Source organism: Vespula pensylvanica, chromosome 5 (assembly GCF_014466175.1).
Source record: "Vespula pensylvanica isolate Volc-1 chromosome 5, ASM1446617v1, whole genome shotgun sequence".
Classification (NCBI taxonomy): domain Eukaryota; kingdom Metazoa; phylum Arthropoda; class Insecta; order Hymenoptera; family Vespidae; genus Vespula; species Vespula pensylvanica.
In genome coordinates this window covers 470,184-491,072 of record NC_057689.1, presented here as the reverse complement: position 1 = coordinate 491,072, position 20,889 = coordinate 470,184, and the positions used below count along the sequence as shown (strand labels likewise).

General features: G+C 43.2%; 2 protein-coding genes across 11 annotated transcripts in view; one reads left to right on the top strand and one right to left on the bottom strand.

Moving 5' to 3' along the window:
- Positions 1-20,889, bottom strand: part of LOC122629699 (glutamate receptor ionotropic, NMDA 2B) — a 60,317-nt gene that overhangs the window by 9,349 nt on the left and 30,079 nt on the right. For 6 of the 10 annotated variants that reach the window (XM_043813436.1, XM_043813435.1, XM_043813430.1 and 3 more), the window contains exons 4-8: positions 5,512-5,690; positions 4,974-5,388; positions 4,411-4,594; positions 4,193-4,331; positions 123-352 (exon numbers count right to left, since the gene is read on the bottom strand). In XM_043813436.1, the coding sequence (XP_043669371.1) occupies positions 123-352; positions 4,193-4,331; positions 4,411-4,594; positions 4,974-5,388; positions 5,512-5,690 (1,147 nt within the window). Of the gene's footprint in view, positions 1-122; positions 353-4,192; positions 4,332-4,410; positions 4,595-4,973; positions 5,389-5,511; positions 5,691-7,872; positions 9,064-13,519; positions 14,483-20,889 lie in introns of those variants that run through there. The other 4 variants (XM_043813432.1, XM_043813434.1, XM_043813437.1 and 1 more) reach the window with 3 other exon arrangements.
- LOC122629700 (trichohyalin-like) overlaps positions 15,355-20,889 on the top strand; it is a 44,527-nt gene continuing 38,992 nt past the window's right edge. Inside the window, exon 1 of the mRNA XM_043813438.1 lies at positions 15,355-15,570. Within this exon, the coding sequence (XP_043669373.1) occupies positions 15,522-15,570 (49 nt within the window). The 5' untranslated portion in view covers positions 15,355-15,521. The remainder of the gene's footprint in view (positions 15,571-20,889) is intronic.

The window sequence follows — 20,889 nt, the reverse complement described above, 5'->3', positions numbered from 1 at the left end:
GAGAATCTGAAAAAAATAAAAACGACGAGATGGCTCGACGATCGGACGGATGGATAAAAAGGAAGGAAGGGAGAAGGACAAAATAGAGTTGCATGAACTTTCGTAAAAATTGTCGCACTTACTCGCTTATGTCCGATTCCTTGGCTACTCGACAATGAACGCCACGATCCATTAGACATTTCCCACTGACGGGATCGGGCGGAGCGAGATTGATGTACGGTGGTTCCTCGAGAAACGTTATCTTCAAATTAAACTTTTCCGGTACTCCTTGTGGCGGCGTGTGCGTGTTACCCGGCCAAACGATGTCCTTTATGTCGAGACCTTCCTTTTCCCAGGACTTCCAAACGCCGATCTATCGAGATAAAAAAGAAGAAAGAGAAAGAGAAAGAGAGAGAGAGAGAGAGAGAGAGAGAAGAAAAGAAAAAATTAAAATCCATTCGTTCGAGACATTCCTCGTTGAGGCGACGGGTTAAACAAACCTCGTATCTCGTCGAATCGGTTAATGAAATACGAATACGTTCCACACCGTCGGAATATAATTTATGCGCACACCCGAAATGGCTTGTATACGTATGGCAGATATGTCGTACCTATGTACGATCCTCGGATTTCAATATTCTACCTCGTGCAAATTTCAAGCGGGTCCACTTGGAAGGTTAAACGACTGTCGCTCGAGAATCCGTTGCTCGAAAATCAAAGAACGAGTCCTCCTCTGTAAATGGATAAGGGTCTACGTCTCGGATCGAGAAAGAGAGACCAACGCAAAACGAATTGAAATTCGACGATAAAAGACACGTTCGACGATAGCACGTTGAAAACTCATGGAATTTGTTATGCGACGGAATGGATATACGCAGTTAAAGGGATCGTCCTGGAAACAGAGTTAGGCCTTGAATATGCGAAAGAGTGATATATCGATGGAAGGATCGCGTCTTCTTTCCCCTTCATCTTCTCGGACGCAACGAGATCGTTGCGGGACGATCGTTCGACACACGTCTATTGGAAGTCGATATTCCTTGAAAGCTCGACGAGCCAGAATGTTTCGTCATGAAAATTCATGAACACGCATGTTACCTCCGCCTCTGTCTCTGTGTGGATATATTTGCCGCGGACACACGCACACATACTTCTCATCGACAGTGAATTTTTTCATTTAAGCACTGACACCAAGTTGACGGACGTTCGCCAAAAGGGATTTACCAGCACTACCAACGCTTCGTCCGTTTTTATCTCGTATATGAAAGAGAAAGCGGCGTGATAATGGTGATAATATGGAAAGTAGAAGGATCTCATTTCGTTTCCATGTGAAAATGAAAAGTTGAGTAAGTTTTTGTATTTCATTTTCTACCGACGAGACATCCTGCAAATAAGGAGAGAGAGAGAGAGAGAGAGAGAGAGAGAAAAGCTTTTAACCCGACCGGAAACGTCAACGGTGGACGCGAGTTTGAGATTAATCGAAATAACGTCGAACGTGACGACGACGTAATTAAGAGCGTCGACGTCCTATCTGCTAGAGAACTAGACCGACTACGTATTTTATGAGGGTAAGCGCGAGAAACATTGAATTTTCCTATTTACTCGCCCTTTTACCACGACGTTTTAATTACATTCTCAATGAGATTAGGCCACCGTCATCGCCTAACTTTGCTTAACCGTTAACTTTCCTTCGATCCATCAAAGTCTACCGATTTTTATTTAAAGTACGTTTATCGAAGGGGAGTCTAGCCCATGGCTCAAACTTTCTACTTTCCTTCTCTCCACGATGATAGTTCGTCGGGGCAGAAGGAAAAGTTTCCATATTAATGATCCGTATTATTCGTAGTAAGTTGCTTCGTGAAAAGCCGGAAGAACGTCTAATCTATCTCCTTCTATCTATCTATCTCCCTGTCTCTCTCTCTCTCTCTCTCTCTCTCTCTCTCTCTCTATCCATCTCATTTACCTATATATCTCTTTGATGACTGCTAGCCAACGGCAAAAGGTGCGCGGCGATCTTAAAATCATCGTAAAACCTTCTAGTTAAGTCGTCGATTTATTCTACCGTATATTAACTCGTCGCATCAGAATCCATGAATTTTCAGAAATGCGAATGATAGCTAGCTGGGTTCTAATAGTCTCGTAAATATTCATCGTCGCGCGAACCAAAAACCGACGACGATTTAGATCTCTAAATCGATTCATGCATTTTTAAAAATGGAGAAGAAAATTGTTGGAGAGAAGAAAAAAGAAACGACAGAGAGGACGATCGAGGTGCTTCCGTAATTAGCGAATACTATTTTGCGGAACAAGAGATGTTTTCTCGTACTCTCTCTCTCCCTCTCTCTCTCTCTCTCTCTCTCTCTCTCTCTCTCTCTCTCTCTCTCTCTCTCTCCCTCTACTCGCAATTCGAACAATTCCGCTAATTAGACGTCCATACTAGGCAACGATCGACGTGCAAACGCGTACTACTCCCTCTCGATATGGAGAGCGAGAGAGACGGAGAATATCGAAGCGTCCGCTATTTCCGATAACCGATTAATTACTAGCCTCGACCTTGTACGATTAGCGCGTGTTTCATGTTCGACACACAAACTCGCAAACTTCCACTACCCCGTTGCTTCTCCCATCATTGTTCATTTTATACCACTTTATCGACATCGAGTTATTCGGAGGAGGAAAGGTGAACTTTTTTTAAATTCAAAAATAATCTAAAAAGTTACGAAATATGAGTTATATCGTGAAAAATGAGAAAGGAGCGCGATATTCTCTATTTTGTATTTAATAAAAGACAGAAATAATGGAAATGAAATAAAACAATAAAGTGGAACGCGTTAAAATCTTTCCGAGTGGAGGAACTTTCCTTCTCATAGAGGAAATAAAAGAACCTATATAAAAAGACAAAACGTTAATGATGTTTCCTTAATTCGATTTCTGCGTAAAGAGCAGTAAAATTCTCTTGACGTAGATACGATCGATAGAAACGCATTTACTGGCCATTAAACGACAGAGCAGAACGTTGATATGATTCGCATTGATGTCAACGCTGGACGAGGATCTAATTAGAAACGAAACGAAGGGTGCTTTGCGGGTTTCCGTTCGGAGATTGATATCCGCGCGTGAACACCGTTCGTAGTTTGCGAACTTTGACAACATTCGTTGGATCGATAAGTTTCAAAGTACACAACGCTCGCCCGGCTATAAATTTTTTTTCCTTTTATTCTTTTTTCTTCTTTGTTTATTTCTTTTTAATTTAATTTTTTTTTCTTATCTTTTTTTTTTATTTTTCTTACAACGCAATTGAAACGCGGATGATCGTTTTGCCGGTCGATATAACGTATCCATAAAGAGAAATCTAGCGTAGAAGTAGAGATCCTGACGCGAAAATTTCTCACTTTTTGTTCGTCATCATACAAAACATCGAATCCATTGTTCCTTCCCCTGGTCGAAAACCTGCGGCATTCGCGTTGCTTTTTCTTTGTAGGAACACACCCCTTTGTTTCAAGATTTCTCTCTCTCTCTCTCTTTTGTTATCGATATGCAAAAAATCGCGTTCAATCGGTGTTCGAACACGTTATATATATATATACATATACGCCTTTTCTATTCTTACTCTCGTGTTTTTCTTTTGTAATAGGTTTTTTTCTACGACTAGGACAATGAGAACTTTCCGTTTGTTTTTGCTTTCTCTTTATCTCTCTCTCTCACTCATTCTGATCCCCTCCCACACGCGCACACACACACACGCACACACACAACAGATGAATTTATCGCCAGGATTTCACGTAGTAGTCCGAGTAATGTATTTAAGCGAACGAGAAGGTCGAATTAACGGTACTGGGAATTCCTGTAAATAGAAAGCTGCTGGCACCTGCGCACATGCTCGCGTATTTTTGCATCTGTCTCTCTCTCTCTCTCTCTCTCTCTCTCTCGCTCTCTCACAAAACCCTTTTCTATCTTTTTTTCGGTCGAGCTAGATCGTATCGCGGCTTAGCTTCGCAGCGAGCGTATAGAAATGGTTGATACCCTTAATTGTACGTTTCCATGTTCGTTGTAGGATACCTCTCGTGGATAATTTACACGGTTGGCGACTACTAAGTATCATTAGATCTTTTAAACGATCCGACAATATCAAGCGAGATTATCCGACTTTTATATCATTAACCGAATAAGCGAGAATTTTTAGTATGAAAAATATCGACGTCGTTTTAGAACGTACCTCCTCCCAAACGAGCTGCTTGCTAACTCCAGGACGAAGATTCATAATCTTCAATTCCGCAGCCTTGAGAACACCGTCTTGAGTGAATTCGACGTTTGGCTTCCCTTGATCGCCTTCCACCGATACGTTTTTCAGATATCTGCGTTATAAGAAGTTTCTTAGAAAAGTTGTGGCTCCTTCGAAGAGACTTACGATACTCGCAGATATCGATGGATTACTTGAAAAATAAGTCTCCAGTGTTCCATCGGGCTTCCCCGGCTCCCTCGCAACTCAGCTGAGTGTCCAAAGTGTAATTCGCGTTCTTGGGGTCGTTTACAAAGTCCTCGACGGCGTAAGCGTAAACTTTGACAGCTGTGTTGATCTCGCTGATGAGACTGTCGCTGCTCGTGTCGAAGTGCACGCCTAAGCGTACGAATTCGGACGAGAGGAGAACGAGAAAGATAGAAAGAAAGAAAGAAAGAGAGAAAACGTTATAGAGAGATCAGGCTCCTTTGTTTAATTTCCCTGGGCGGGAGTAGATGTCACGCCGTTAAACGCAACGACCACATGATACGTTTTATTAACCGTAGAATAATCAAGAGAGACCCTCTCCGTCCGTTTAGCCTTTTCTTTTTTATTATTATCGGAACTTTAACGAAGCGAGAACGATCAAGGAACTTTGTTTATTCGAGCTCGAGGACGAGCTCGATTGTGCGAGAAATCGAGAAAAAAGGAAGAAGGAAAGAAAAGAAGAAAACAACGAGAGAAAAGGAAGAGGAAGAGAAAAGATTTTCTGATTTACCGAGCATTCCAATCGGGAACTGACTGGCCGATTGTAGAGTTTCTATGACGCTTTGAGTGACGACCCAAACGTAATTCTCGCCGGTGATCTTGTAATCTTGGGCAGCCTTGAGTATGTGCATTGCCTCCTCTCGAGTCGAGTAGAGCAACATCACTCTTGACTCGCTGTTTACCAACTCCAAGAGATCGCTCGCATCCGTTACCTGTACCGCGCTCAATATGTTAAACTTGAACGTATCTTGCATATCGGAAATACGTTCTCTGACCGCTTGAATAAAATCGTCGTGGCCCGCGATCTGTGACGTGACTACGCTGAATTGATGCCATTTGTATCGCTCCAAGATACTCAACATCGCAGCCGTTTGATGTTCCAACGAAGGAGCCAACTGTAGCTGCAGGTTGCTCTGCGAAGCTCGCTGAAACAAGTAGGGGTGGTAGAGAGCGAGACAGAGAGAGGAAGAGAGAGAGAGAGAGAGAGAGAGAGAGAGAGAGAGAGAGAGAGGAAGAGAAGTAGAAGTATCGTTTCCGTAGCTACTTACCCTTTCGAGTCCAGAATTATCGGCGTTCCAAGCAATAACGGGAATTCCTAGATAACCGGCCAATTGAAGAAAATACTGAGCGCTGGCCGTGCTACGGCCGTATTGTTCGTAATTCATCAGATACAAAATAGCCGATACGTTCAATGACAGGAAATCCTTGCAGAGAGAGTCGAGTATCGCTGAAACAGAAATCCACACTCGATTCTATTGGAATTCTAGGCTGACTTTACAAGTTTTCCTTACACCTCGCACGTTCCTTCGGAAAACGTTTCCGCGTGGTAGTGGTAGTGGTAATGGTAGTGGTAACGGTGCTAGTTGTACAGGAAGGGAAAGAAAAATATGAAGAAGAAAAAAAAGAAAGAAACAACTTACGCTCAGAGAGCTTTAGCGAAGGAACTAGTTCGATATCCACGGTCTCGAACGTAGGCCATGAATGCGATGACCGAGTAACCTCTTTTCCGCTTTCAACCCCAACGTTTTGCCAGCGTTCACTCGTTCGATCTCTTTTTCCTTTTGTTTCTTTCCCCGTGAAAGACGGTACGTATATACTACTACGTACTTAAACGATTCGGTTCGATTCGATCGATCGCGAATCAAAAACTCCCGAGAGATTTTCAAAAACGGATACGCGACACCGTAAGTTCTTTCTAGTTACGTTCCATCCGATTTTACCTTTACCCCCCGTTGCATCTTTCTAAGAGGGAAGGAAATTTCATCGATCGTTACGATAAAGTATAAGACCAGTGGGACTCCTCCTCGCGTAACAACCGATCCTTGTCGCGTCGTGTTACTTGAAATTTTCTCGAGCTCAATTTCCTATTTTCGTTCTTTTCATCGACCGTTCTCCTCGCCTTCCCTTTGAAACGAATATCCGGCGTTTTTTGTCATTATTTTGTATCCTCGCTATCCCTCTTACTATCCTCCTCCTACTCCTCCTCAACTTGTCACCCCTTTGCACCGATAAAAAATGCATAACATAACGAGATTCCGTAGTTCGTTCCTCCCTCTTTCTCTCTTCTTCTTTCCTCAGGAAGGAGAAGAAGGATAACGCACTTAACGACGACGAAATATCGATGGACAAAACTTTGCGTTCCCACGCTTATAATAATGTCACGTTTCCTCATAGTTGTCAGTTTCTTTCGCTCGAGTTTGTTCGAGTAACAACAAAGATATTGATGGTTAGTCGTGGTGTAGCAAAAACACGACGAGTCGAGGAGTTTTCAAAGTTTCATCTTTCCTCCGATTCTCGCCTCGGTGCTCGCGGATTTTGCATTAAAATATCTACTTGTAAAACTTGATACCGTCGTCGCTCTCTTAAATCCCTTTCAGCCTTCCCTCTTTATGTTTATTTCCCTTATTTAATTCGTCTCGGATGTTTTAACTCTTTTCAGAGGAGGAAGAAAAAGAAAATAAATCTCGCGGAAGAAAAATTTCTCGGCGACGCTCGTACGAGTTCACCTTCTTTCCTTCTCTCGTTATAACGATCAAAGAACTTTTCGCGCGCGCAAGTAGATACGTAGATACGAAAGTTTTCCTTAGACGCAGTTTGTTTCCAAAAAAGATTTCTTTGATAAAGCCTTAAAGCCTTAAACCGTGACGGCAATTTCGATATCGCCGAGAAGAAAGGGGAGAGAAAGAGAGAGAGAGAGAGAGTATTCGATGTAGCAAGGTATCTATTTTGAACGTACTTGGAAGGGTGTATCAGCCGGATACGGTCGAACAATTTCTCGATCGTGCGTTCTTAATTTGTCAATGTAGAAGCATTGTACTAACTCCTCGCACGATAAGGATATAAAAAAGTCAGGCAAAATCGAGAGATAAAGAAAGAGAGAAAGAGAGGCACCCGAAGTAAAATAGGAGGAAAGTAACAGCGTAGGGAAAAAGAGCACTCTTGTTATATCTACTTTTACGTTAAACGCGAATCTGAATGTTATGAAGAGACATAATGGAGAGAGATAGAGAGAGAGAGAGAGAGAGAGAGAGAGAGAGAGAGAGAGGAAACAAGGAGGGCTGTGAAATTCCCAGCGAAATTTCATCCGCCATATATACCAGGAGACACTAACTCGGAACGTGTAAATAAACACATGGACGCAAACTCGTAAGCGTCGAGCACGTTTTGGTGTGTGTTAAGCCTGAAATATTGGTCGGTCAGGAGATCTTTGGATATGTCACGGAGAAGGAAAAAGAAACCGAGTTCCTCCTGTTCATTGACAAAGAGAAAAAAAAGGGAAGAGAAAGAAGGATTAGAAGGGAAAAAGGAAAATCGGGGAAAGAGTCATTTTTCTTTTCCTCTTTTTTTTTTTTTGGCCTTTTCTTTTGTTTCGCGTATCAATTCGGGCACGTACAATTATTTCGATTTACCTGTAGGACTTGGCGTGAGTCTCAGCATAGTGCTCTTCACCTGATGCGGCGTAAAAATGTACTTCTCGAGAAATGTAAATCTCGTTTGACCTCTGATCCTTGCTTTGTGAAGATTGCTAACCACTCGATTGATCGCTTTTGTGTACTCGCGCGCACCAAAATTCGTGTGCGGCACTACCAGACCAATGGTCAGATTTGGTAAATTACTTTTCCCATCCTTTCCGTCGAGCGAGCTCCCGCGAGTTCCGCTCTGACCGATCGTCGATCTCCAAGCTTGCACCTCGGAGACGACGAGCATGCCGAGAAGCGGAAGGATCGTCGCGAAGAGGACTTTTACGTTTCGCATCGTCCTTCTTCTTTCTCTTCTTCTTCTTCTTCTTCTTCTTCTTCCTCTTCTTCTTCTTCTTCTTCTATCTTCCAACACTCGCCATTCCCTTTTTATTTCTTTTACTTTATTATCGATTGTCAACGTCTAAACTACCGTTAGACTATTTACTAGCTCCGACTTTAAGCTTGGTTATATCGAAAATTTACAAGAGTACTTCTCTCTTCTTCTTCTTCTTCTTCTTCTTCTTCTTCTTCTCGCTTCTCTCGTTCGTTAGCAAAACGAATCCGTCGAAAAACGGTGAATCGCACGATAGTATCAACGATACGTTCAAGTATACAATACTTTGTATGTTTCTCTTCAGGAAGACGACGTTTTGATTGATTGAGGAATCGCGGATTAAGAGTATAATTTACTCTTTGTAACATCTAAGTTGTACGATTCGTAAATCGTTGTAAAGTACTATTAACTGTTGCTCGTCCCTTATCAAAGGTGTTTACGGAAGACACTGGAAAAGAAAGTCACGATCCTTGCAAAAGCATTCTTCTCCTCCGTCTTTCGTCGCCGCGTAGATAGGACAAATTCGAGCCCCGAGTAGTAATTTAACGAAGAAAAGTCGACACCGTTGTTGTAGACGAGTTAGAAACTCGCGAGCTCGAGTACGAAGGACATCGCAAAGTTTTAATAAAACGAACGACGAGACAAGAGTAATTACGGTGGAAAGCCAATCTCGAAATCCTTTGATAATTTCGATCGAGAGTATTCGACGAGCCAACTTAATAGCTAATTAATAGAACTTCATTCAAGAGATCGCGTTACTCGCAAATTCGTTTTTTCCTTTTCTCGATGCAAGTAGCTACTCGATTTTCTCTCTCCTTCGTTCTCCTGTCTTCTCGCGGCGAATCGATAAGTCTACCTTTTAAAAATGATGGATACATCGCATCTTTCGGCGAATGCGTAGCATCGCTTCGACGAATCTCGATCTAATCGACGGAGGTTTGACGGTCGATCGAGAGCGAAAGGAACTGGAAATGTTACGGGTTGGAAAACGAATATAATCGAATATTCGATCGCTTCGAAAGAAAGGCTTAGCCGGTAGTTCGGCATTTTTTGCATAGTCGATTGTTTTTCTCGAGAGTCGATGTCCGAGATAGCTCCTACTGGAAAATCGAGTTTCGAGGAGGAGAGAGCGGGAGGAGGGACAGATAGGAACGTCTAAGAAACGCAATTTCCCTGAGATAGATCGAATTGGATTTATCTGCGGCCTCGCGGAAGGAAACCACCGGTAACGCGATTCAGGGAAATACCAGCTCTTGCCTGGCGACGCTTCGATACGCTCCGAGGAGAAGTCATTTTCACGCGTATCGTATTTCCAGTTGGAAGAAAAGGAACGGGAAGGGAAGGACACGACATAACGTATTTTCCAGATATCAGTTATTATGCATGACGCTTATGCAAATCCGACCGCTTTGCACATTTCGGATACTACTATTTGGTAGAAGACTCGTAATTTGCACGCGTTGCTTGCCATCCATAAATTATTCGCTCTCGTGCACCCATTAAATCTCACCTTTTACAACGCTTTAATTGATCATTACGTCCACGGGTAATACCTAATATTTATTATAATTACGCGTAACAAAGGCTGCTGGTTCTCTGAAAGCTAATTTGCGGGAAGGGAAAAAGAAGGAGCATTGTAGGAATACGAGAGATAATAAGAACGACGACAACGATAATAACGTACGAATCGTGATTTACGATAATTGTGTATAATCGACGAGCGGGGGAAAAAATTGGTGATATCTTTAGGGGAAGCTCGAAACAACGTTCGACCGTCTCTCCGTACCTTTTCGAATTCTTTAAGATCCGTTGAGAACGATCGTGCACCGAGGTCGATCATCACAAGGGACCTTTCTTTCCTCCCTTAGGAATTTAGAAAAAGAATAGAAATCGGACTCGGCATTTCTCGGAGTAATTCGAAGAAAGACTATCGAGAAAACGCTCGCAGCGTCTCTGCCATCCATTTTTCTCTTTACCAAGGTTTTATTCTTTTTCGCCCTCTCTGCTCCTTTTCTCTCATTATTAAACACATTGTTCTCCTCGCACTCGCAGACAAGGACGAAGGATCGAGCGAGAGAGGAAGGAAAGTTTCTATATCCGTTTATTTTTCGGATGAAAAATTTCAGTAAACTCTACTTACGGCGGTATATAACGCGTGGCTGTTTAAGAGTTAAATCAATTTTCTGAAGTGCACGGAGCCGACGTTTTAATAAGAGACCGTCTACGCTGCTTTGAGTAGCTTGTCCAGCTATTATTAAGTTAAAGTTTCGCGAAAGCTTGGAAGAGACGAAGCGGACAGATATTTACTCTCGCAGTGGATAGCTCAGACACCGGCGAACAACCGATAACACGTAAGAAAAATATCCGAGTTGACCGTGAAAAATTCATACATCATCGTGGAAAGACGATCGTACGAAACGAATTGACTTCAAACTTCCGCTTAATCGTTGTTCCTTTCTCTTACCTTTGCCAGCTTACGCCACGTGCCTTAGCAAAGGGAAACTTGTAATTCGTTTTCGCCGTCGCTTTGATAGAATTTCGAGATAATTTCGATAAGGATGCTCGCTGAAAATCGATCGAGAACGCGAAACGATTCTCGAGAATTTCCTCTCGGAGGAAAACGCGTCTCTTTTTCGTTGGTCGAGAGGAAAATTAAATTCGACCGGCGAAATTAATTAAATTCCTTTGATTCACTGCCCCGTATTAATCGTCGATCGGTTTCCTCTCCCCTCCCCACTCCTGGCAAATATAATAATAACAATCGAATTGTTCCGAGCGAGTTTTAATCTCTTTTCATCGAATTTGTCCTCTCGTCGGACTCGGTACCCTTTTTTTCGAACGCCGACATTTTATCTCGCGTTGTCCTCTCTCACACGTCGCGAAAGAAACCATTCTCGTTTTAACACCGTTCTCAAAACGACGTAATTAAACGCTGCTCGCGGCAAGCGTGCTTCGCGGGATGACGAATGGCGAGCATTAAATTACTTCTCCTTGCTCGTTAGTCTTTGCCGGCCGAAACTTCGAGACGTAGCGAGACTCGTTTAAAAAAGAGAAATATATCTTGTTGTCCCTTCGATCGAAACGATCGATATTCCTTACCGTCCTCGCAAATTTCACCCCCTTCGTTTTATCCCTCGCATCCGAGCTCCAACTTTTCTTTTACTCCACCTTTCGTTTCACCATTGTCCTCTTGGCGTAAAACTTACGACCGAACCATTGCTCGTGATAAAAACGTTTCTTTTTTCTTTTTCTCGCGTTTCCCAATGCGAAACATTTCGTAAAGCTACGCTTCGCGAGTAAACGTTAAAACGAAGACAGCGAGAACGTCGTAACAACGAGAATTCCTTTTCGCGACGATCTTTCGTTTTCAGTAGCGCGACGTTAAATCCATCGGACGTAGATCGTTATCAGGATCTACGAGAAGAAAGGCTCCGCCCCGTTCCAATCGGTACTTCTCTTTCGTATCGCATCGACAAAATTTACACGGTCTAGGGTAATTGGCTAATGAAGTACCGACGTCCCTAACAAAACTACTGACCGCGATATTAACCGAAAGGGCTAGATTCCAAGCCGATGGAAAGGACTCGAAATGTGAGCCACAGCTGGCACGCAAAGTTTCTTTTCATGCCAGAACTATTTCGAACGAGAGGATTAACACAATTTTCTCGTCTCTCGACAAATTCGATGTCGACGTATGTTTTGGATATGTAGTTGAGTATATACGAATATATATAGTAGGTACAGAAGGTATCGCGAGATCGTACTTTTCAAATATATTCTATCGAACGTTAAGCCATGATTATCGTTATTACGATCGTTATCACGATCCAATGGAGCAAGGAAATAACTTTTTCGCGGTATGCCAAACATGTGCGTTCAATCGCACGGTAAACAGAATCGAGGATACACGTTTCCAGGATAAATATATCGAGCGTGTCGGATACTCGATATTAAAACTGCGACGATTGCGACAACGACGACGACGACGACGATGACGAGTTTAGCGACGTGATGCCGATTGTGGTCGTATTTGTGAAAGAGGAACGAGGAAAGACAAAGCCTCTTTAAAAAAAAACAAGAAAAGGAACGTGCGAGAAAATGAAAACCTGTCAAAATCTCGTACAATTCGCGCGGATCCAAAGACGTGCAAGTAAATAAAACCGTGACAAGGTGACGAGGAAAAATGAAAGAAATCATTTTTGCAAGGTCGAAACGGAGAAACGCTCGTGACAAGGAGAGAGAGAGAGAATAGAAAGTTGCGGAAGCAAGTGCATATCGGTTAGGTCGGAGGGTCGCAAAAGGTGACCGCAGGTCATGCCTCGAAGCTGTGCCATAATCGTCAGCGGTTCTCGACTCGTCAGAGCCAAGTAAACAAAAGATACCTTCGCTTCCTACGCTATATAAAGAGCTACGTTGGATAAAGCTGCCTGGAGGAGCTGTTTTCTCGTAACATCGCTTCAATTCTGTTCGGAATCTACGCTCGTACGTGGATAGAAGACGGTCGACTTTCCTATTATATTCCACTATTCTCCTAAAGAAACTAGGAGAGAATCGATAAGAGGAAAACTCTTTTAGCCCTTAGGCCCTAAATACTAGCACGTGGTGAGGTACGAGCGAGTAAGGAAACCGCGCTCATTTCGTTCACCAATATTTCATAATTATTAGAAAATTTACAAAGTTTCCTCCAACTTGTGTAGAATATTTTGCATCGTGCCACTCTCGGGTCTTCAAATATTTACGAACATAAATTCTCTTGTATATCGATGTGAACGCGTTTATGGGTTAAAGGGTGTGTGTATTTAACGATAACGTTATCTCTCTCATAGGAGATAGCAAAGTTTCGATAATAATTAATTATCCCAGGTTTAGGAGAGGATTCTGTTTATAGTTCAGGAAACGCGCGTTTAACGCGAGAGCGGAAAAAAAAACAATAATCTCTCTGTGAATTAATCGAAACATTGTGTGCGTCTCGAGTATGCCTCGAGAGTGGACCGAACCGTTTCATATCGATGCTGGAAAATGACAGAGAGCGAAAGAGAGATAGATTCTCGTAGATTCGAGTAGTCATTTATCACGTCAGTTACAAAACGCGCTTTGTTTTTCGACAGACCACACAGTGGTTCGCGCGTGTTTATGAAACGTAGTACTCGAGGCTCGAAGAGTATCCTCCATTGAACGAGCGATAGAAACGGAGAAACAAAGAGAGAGAGAGAGAGAGAGAGAAAGCGAAAGAGAGAAAGAGAGAAAGAGAGATTTACGTACCTTCTCCAAGAAAATACCCGAGAATAGATCGCGCGGATTTGGCAGTGGTGAGAGATCATCGGGATCAGCCAGAACGACGAGATTTTATTCTCGATTAAAATCGTCGCAAGCGCCGTAATCCTTTTGAAAGTTTCGTTCGTGGGTGCGTGTGCGTGGGTCGAGTAAGACGGAACGAAACGAGACGGTCGAGAGAGGACAACAGAGAAATACAAGAGAGAGAGAGAGAGAGAGAGAGAGAGAGAGAGAGAGAGAGTCACAAGCTCGTGGAGGATCGATCCTGCATTCGTCCAAGGACGAAATCAGGTCAACTCGATTCTCGATCGTGCGAAACTCGTCGTCGTCCACGATGATCTCTCGGATAAAAATATGTCCCGGACAAAGTCGAGAGCCGTTTCCGCATTTCTCCCGACTTCTCCCGACTCGATGGAGTCAGCTGTTGTTCCTCCTCTATCTCTCTCGCACGCTAAACAAGGCACGATTTGAGAAGGCCGCGTACTCCCTCGTACGAGTCGCATTCCCTTAGACGGATAGCAAAAATCATCCTGTCATCGACAAGTTCGTTCTCCTTCGTCTCCGTTTCCTTTTACTTCTGCGGCTGGCAGCGCCGCACACGTCCACCCCCGGCCGAAATATCAGCAGTCCCTAGAGCGTGCACGTACATACACGACGATTCACGATGTTTACGCGGCTGTCGGTTCGACACTTTCACTGATCCGACGATGCACGCCTTCTCCTCCTTCTCCTCCTCCTCCTCCTCCTCCTGCTCCTCGTCCTCTCCTCACCCCCTCTTTTTATTACTTTCCCTTGTCTTCCTTGGCACACGTGTGTCGACTCTTCGCGGGACCGATAGTGACAGAGATGAAAAAGGGAGATTGCGATAGGTACGAGAAATAAGAGATAGATAAGATAGATAGGTAGAGAGATAGAGAGAGAGAGGGGATGAGAGGAAGGGTGGGAGGCAGGGAGGCAGAGAAAGAGAGAGAGAGACAGAGAGAGATGGAAAAAAGGAAAAGGAGAGAGAGAAAGAGAGAGAGAGAAGAGAGGAAGAAAAAAAGTGCCGGTCAGCAGCCCCGTAGCCTTCGATTTTCGAGAGGAAAGTGAAGGCTGCAGACACCGCCCAGCCAGCAGAGAGCCCGGGTGTGCCAAAGCGAAAAAGCAGCCCCCGTGTTGTGCTCCACCGCACGACGTGGATCGCCCTAATGCGCTCGCGCGCACCTCCCGCGCATGCCTTCGACCCCCTGTCTCCATGACGACACCTCCTCGCCGCCAAACGCTTTTAAGCTGTCTCTCTTTCTCCCCCTTCGAAGTCGTGATTCACCCTCGCATGCCACCCTCAAAATATCCACCTCCCGAGCAGTCCTCGCTACTATTATTTTATTCAGACGAAGCGGACCTTTCCAGCCCTTCTTCTCTGCTTTTTCTATCTCCTTTTAATTTTCTTCTTCTTGTCCTTTTTTCATTGTTCTTTTTTTCTCTATCTTTTCCGATAAACGCGGAACGCTAGGCACGATGTCAATCTCTCGCTCGTCCTTTCGCCTCCAAATCGATTGGCAATCGATCTGGGAAATTTAATTTCGTGTCAACCATCCTTCGAGGATCGACAGCCCATCTCCTCGTTCGTACGTACAGGTATCGGCTAGTGTAGCAACGAACGTGAGTTCTTTACGTGTGTGCGCGCTGGCGCCCTACTTCTCGGGGCATTCGAATCGCGAATTACCGCAAAATTTTTAGGAAAAGTCATATATTGGCAGGGAGCTCGATAGCTAAAATCATCTCTCTTCGATTTATCTTTAGGTACATATATATATATATATATATATATATATATATATATATATATATACATTATGTAGCTATCTACGTAATATAATTTCCCGTTTCTCGAAAAGAGCAGTGATTCTTTAATAATACTCGAAATCGGTGAACCGAGAATATCGTAAAATTTTGAAGCAATCGTGTCGTTTGGTTTAAGAGCGCTTTTTCTCTCTCGTAAAGGGAACGAATGCTGTCCATTGTACGCGCGATGCGCGGAAAGAGCAGTGTATTCCTCGGTGAGTAGAAACGAAAGAATAAGCGAACTCCGTGTTCCTGCATAATGCAAGACCAACTTTCTCCCTTTTTCTCTTTCTCTCTTTATTCTTGTTCGCACCCTTCCTCGGTCGGTTGCTACCCTCGTCGACTCGTGGGATGAACCGAGAGAAAGGGCGTCTCTCCTTCGCTAACGACGATGATAATATCGGAAAACTGTAAGATTCGTTCGTCGAATCGATTAGAAAATTTGCAATGATACGATTCGATGGGAAGCCTCGAACGAAGACTTATAAATGACGTTGCATATAACGCAATGGAATAGCTTTCCTTTCAAATTCTCTTACAAAGGAAGAAACCATTTCGATGTAAATGTAATAACCTTCTTCTGTTTCGACAAATTCTATGATCGTTATTGAGGTGAAAGAGATAGAGAGAACACCTTTGAAAGGTATACCCTACTTAACGTTTAAATTCGAATCAAAGATACATTGTGTTTGGTGGTAAAGAAAACGAAAGGGATGCGAAAATTCGACCTCCTGGGAATTCCCCTGGTCTCGTTGAAATTTAGCTTGCGAGTATTTTCTAGACTCCCGGTATCTCTCTCCCTTTCTCTCTTTCTCTCTCTCTCTCTCTCTCTCTCTCTCTCTCTCTATGTTTCGATTATAGTCTCACGTTTCGAAGTTCACCCTCGGGAAAAAGAACCGAGAACGAATCGCGAGGGAGTTTCGTAAGAGTGCAAGAAAATAAGAGCGTGCTTTCAAGGTGGCTTTTAGAAAGCGAGTAAGTCACACTCTAATACTTTATCCGAGCTTTCTCGATGAGACCTAATCTCGGTGCCTTTTTCTTACACATTTTTACATATTTTTCGTCTTTCTAACTATTCCCGACCTTAGACTCCTTCGCGCTCCTTTTCGTTCTTTCTTTTCGCGCTTCTCTTTGAAAACACAAACGCGTCCCGCGAGACTAACAGCGTATTTTCGTTAGTACTCTTCGACGAAAACAGAGAAAATCCTTAGTAGGGGTTGCGTTATTCTCCGAAAAAGGAAGAAAAGGTCCGAGCACGTCCGACGAAAGAAAACAAAACGACGAGTACAACGACGAGCTCTCTCTTTTTCTCAGTCGCGTTACCCCTCGAGTTTCTTCGGCCGTTTATCTTTAAAACTACAAAGATCGCTTTGAATCGAGCGACGTTTTGATATTTGCACCGAAACCAAGAGCTATTAACTCGAATGTCATGAGAAAATTATGCTTTGCTAATTATAGAGCATGTTCGATCGACAGCCTGATGCTGCCTGCGGGTGGTTGTGATAGTGATGTTGGTATGCGTTTAGCGAGAACGTTGATCGAGCTTTCGCAGATAATGTACATTTCAATTCATTTTCCAGTGAAATCCCAGCGTGGAAAGCTAATTAACTTCGTCGAGCTTGATTAACGTAAAATTTCTATCGAATGAAAAATTAGCAAATACCTTCTACTATCGAATTTCGTCGGTATAGGGGAAAAATTTGCGACGATATCGGCGACATTTGAAAGTGAACGAAAAATGTGGAACGTTGACGAGTATATATGATAATAGGAGGTATCGTGATTTCCCAGCAGAATACGTAAGGTGTGTCCTGAATGCGATCAAATTCGCGATCCTGCCATAGTTGGCTTTTGGAATTTGCTGTGGTATTCGCTGGACGTTCTACTCGTCTATAGTCCGGGTAGACTATACGGAGAAGTTGGAGGATGGGGAAACGATCGTAGTGTCGTAAGTTGGCTTTGTTCTTGTCCTCTTTCGAGAGTACCTTCTCCGCTAGTCGGAAAGAATTCTTCTTGTATCCGACAGTCACTTTGCAAGGAGGATTCCGAAAGGGTTGAGAGGGATAAAGAGATCGAAAAAGTAAATCGTGGGTGGAACGTGGCCGACGAGTGACTATCGAGTAAACTTAGGCCTACTTTCGGAAACGAGCGGCCTATCGATCAGCCAGCTCGGTCTTTTTCTGCTTTTCTCTCTCTTTTTTTTTTTTTTTATTCTCCCGCTTCGCTTTCTTTCGAGATAACGAGGAAAGTGTCTCCTCGAGCATATTCGACGTGGCACGTTTTTACGGGCGTTCGTTAGGGTTGCGTCAGCGCGAGTTAATGTTGCCGAGCGAAAGAGAAGATCGACCCTTCCCCGAGCTTTTTCATTCTCTCTATCGTTTCGAGAGATAACGCAAGAAGAAGCATCTCGCTGCTACAATTAATCGCTCGCTCTCGGAATTAACGCTAACATTCGATCGTAATTAAGTTAGCTCGAATCAAAGGAAACACCAATTATGAGAAGGCGAGTTCTCCTCGGAACGCGCGATTCTCGGCCTTTCTCTCTCTCTCTCTCTCTTTCTCTCTCTCTCTCTCCTTTTTCTGTCTCGTGCACAATTTTGCACAAAGAGGTCAAAGTGGCAAAACTGTTGGCTCATCCCATGTCATAAATTACGTGTCGACCGCAAAATTTTTCGGCTCGCCTTTATGGAAATGAAAGATACTCGGACAATTCCATTACCGGCGAATGTCTCTCTATGTTAGAGTTCAACGTGTGGAACTTGGGAAAGCACAAGGGGAGTCAGTTGCTCTAGCGAGAAAGCTCCCGAGTAAAAACGTTACATGGTCCTTCGGCAGATGGCAGGAGCTTGCAATTTCTACGAAAGCACGATTCTCTCTGCTCTACCTTCGAGGCCTCGATCGCTCTATTTAATCGGATTTATGTAGGAGACTAGCTAGACGCGAGCTCGACGAAACCACGACAAGCTCCCTTTCTCGATGAATCGGATCTTCCTTGTTGTCGTCCTCGTCGCTATCGTCGTGAGAAAATTAACCGTATCGCTCCTTCGGTTCTCCTATAACGTTAACAAAAGCCGACGATGAGTAGATGGAAGCTGTGCTGGCTTAAACAACATCCTCTTTGATACAGCATGTCGTGGTGGGATGTCACTGCTCGATTATTCTCTCGCCGTATCTCATTGACCACCGTTCCTTACCTATCGACGATTTTTCCACCCTCCTATCTCTCTCTCTCTCTCTCTCTCTCTCTCTCTCTCTCCCTCTCTTCGATCGAAGGAAAGTTACGCCTTGAAATACATTCGTTCATTTAAACTCTTCGTTCATACTCTTCCCATTTTTCTCTTTCCATTTAAAACAAGTAACCCTTCGTTCGAGATTCAATGAACGAGTACCTAGCTATTCATCGAATTTGCATGTACGCTTTACAAATTCATGTGGATAAAATGTTAACCGTGTTAAATTTACTGAGATTATCGAGTTAATTTTTCAACGAGTTTTTACGCCGACTCGTTATTTATGATTATTCCGAACGTTTACATTTTCCACTCTTGCAAAATGCAAGAAAGCTAACGTTTCGAATTAATGGGAGGGGCTCATATACAGGTTAATGAAAAATACAAAGAAAAGAACGAGTAAAAAGGATCGGACACAGGAATCGATTTTCGTTACGTTTCGAGCAAAGTGTAACGTTTCGCGATATCGAGATACGATCGTCGTTTTCTATTTCACGATTGCTGTTAATGAAAGGTATCGTAACGAGGGAAGAGATTGCCTTCGAGTGATACGTACGTACGTAGGTACGTATGATATCAAAAAAGAGGAATGGAGAGAGAGAAAGAGAGACGGAAATCGAGAGGCGTATCGATCACGGATGTAAACCGCAGGATTTACTTTCGAGAACATGTCAGCCGCCGCAAAATTCGCGTTTAACCGCGATGTTCAATTTGCTCTGCGGTCGATTCGTTTCTCCCTGCACCCAATGTCCGGCTGGGTGCCATCCATACCGTCATTAAAATCTTGTCATCTTCTTCTGCCATTGCAAGAAAGTACGCGCGAGAGAACTTTGCTTTGGAAGAGACGGCACTCGTTTAACTCGAAACAATCATTGGTATCCTTGGCGCCCGACCGACCGACCGACCGACCGACCGACCGACCGACCGACCGTCGTCGCCGCTTTTTTCGATACAATATTCACCGATCGACGACGAAACGTACGTGTTTACTCGCTCGTATCCTTCCCTATATCAACCTCAATCAAATAACTTTAGAAGAGAACGTTACTTTTGAAATTATGAAATTACTCGCTTTAACGAAAGATTCAAAAAGAAAAAGAAGGAAGAAAAAAGAAATAAAGGCAACACGAACTTTATTACTTATGTACTCCTAATTATTCCAGTTGACGTTCTACAACTCTTTGTACTTACGACCAAAGCTTCCTTTAATATCTCAGATACACCCCCACGCGTTACATATTTCACGCAATTACAAAGTCTCGCAAACTCGGCGCGCGATGTAAATCAGGGAACTTTTGCAAACTTTTCGTCGAAGATGAAAGGATTCTCTCGTTTTCTGTTACTCCGATTCCTCCTATTCGAGTACGATTATTGGGATGTACGATCCGGGTCAGCGATACGTATAGAAATCTTACATTTTTAAAGGAAACGTAGTAATATCGTGACGTAATAATGCAACAACGGTGAATAAACGTTGAAGAATAGCATTACGACGGAAGCAAGAATTTTCTAATAATAAGGAGTATGAGAAAAAAAGAGTGATAACGACGGGCTTGTTATAAAATATAGAAAACATACCGTTGTTACGTACCTTTTGCGCAATTTAAAATTCTACGGAATTATTCTACGAGATTATTTTATAAAACGAAACGACCGGATAAAAGATATTTTCTTTATTACGAAATTCCTCGAATCATTAACCTAACCTTTGGAAGAAATTGCGAAAAAAGGAATGAGAGAGGAAACGATCGTAACTGCGATCAAAAAAGAACGAGCTTTGTGGGCGCGTGGCTCGGGATAGAAAAGACCGATGAATAATCTATCTTTCACTATACGTACTTTTTCGATTAGATAGCAAACTCGATCACGAGTCGATCGATTTATAATTCGATCGCTTATACCGTTTTTATCCGCCTTTTACCGTTTACTTTCTTTTCTTTCTTCTCTCTCTCCCTTTTTCGATCAACGACAAGTTCGTTCCGATGATTAGATTCGATCGAGTAAAGTCACGTAAATCGTAGCTCAAAGACAAACATATAGCTTCTCAATTCGATTTGTTAACGAGGACGTTTAGCGACTCAACGACCTCTTCTTAATGACGATAAGAGGATATGCAACGAGAGATGCAACGTGAAAGGGAACCTCGAGGCCCTTTCGAATTTTTATCTCGGAAAGAAGGAGCTTCGGCGCAGCGGAGCGAGGATGCAGTCGAATTTATGATACAAAACTACGGTTAAACGCGAATCCTACTCCGACAAGGAGGAGTTTCAACGTCATTCAAAAGCGATCTTTATCTCGTCTTTC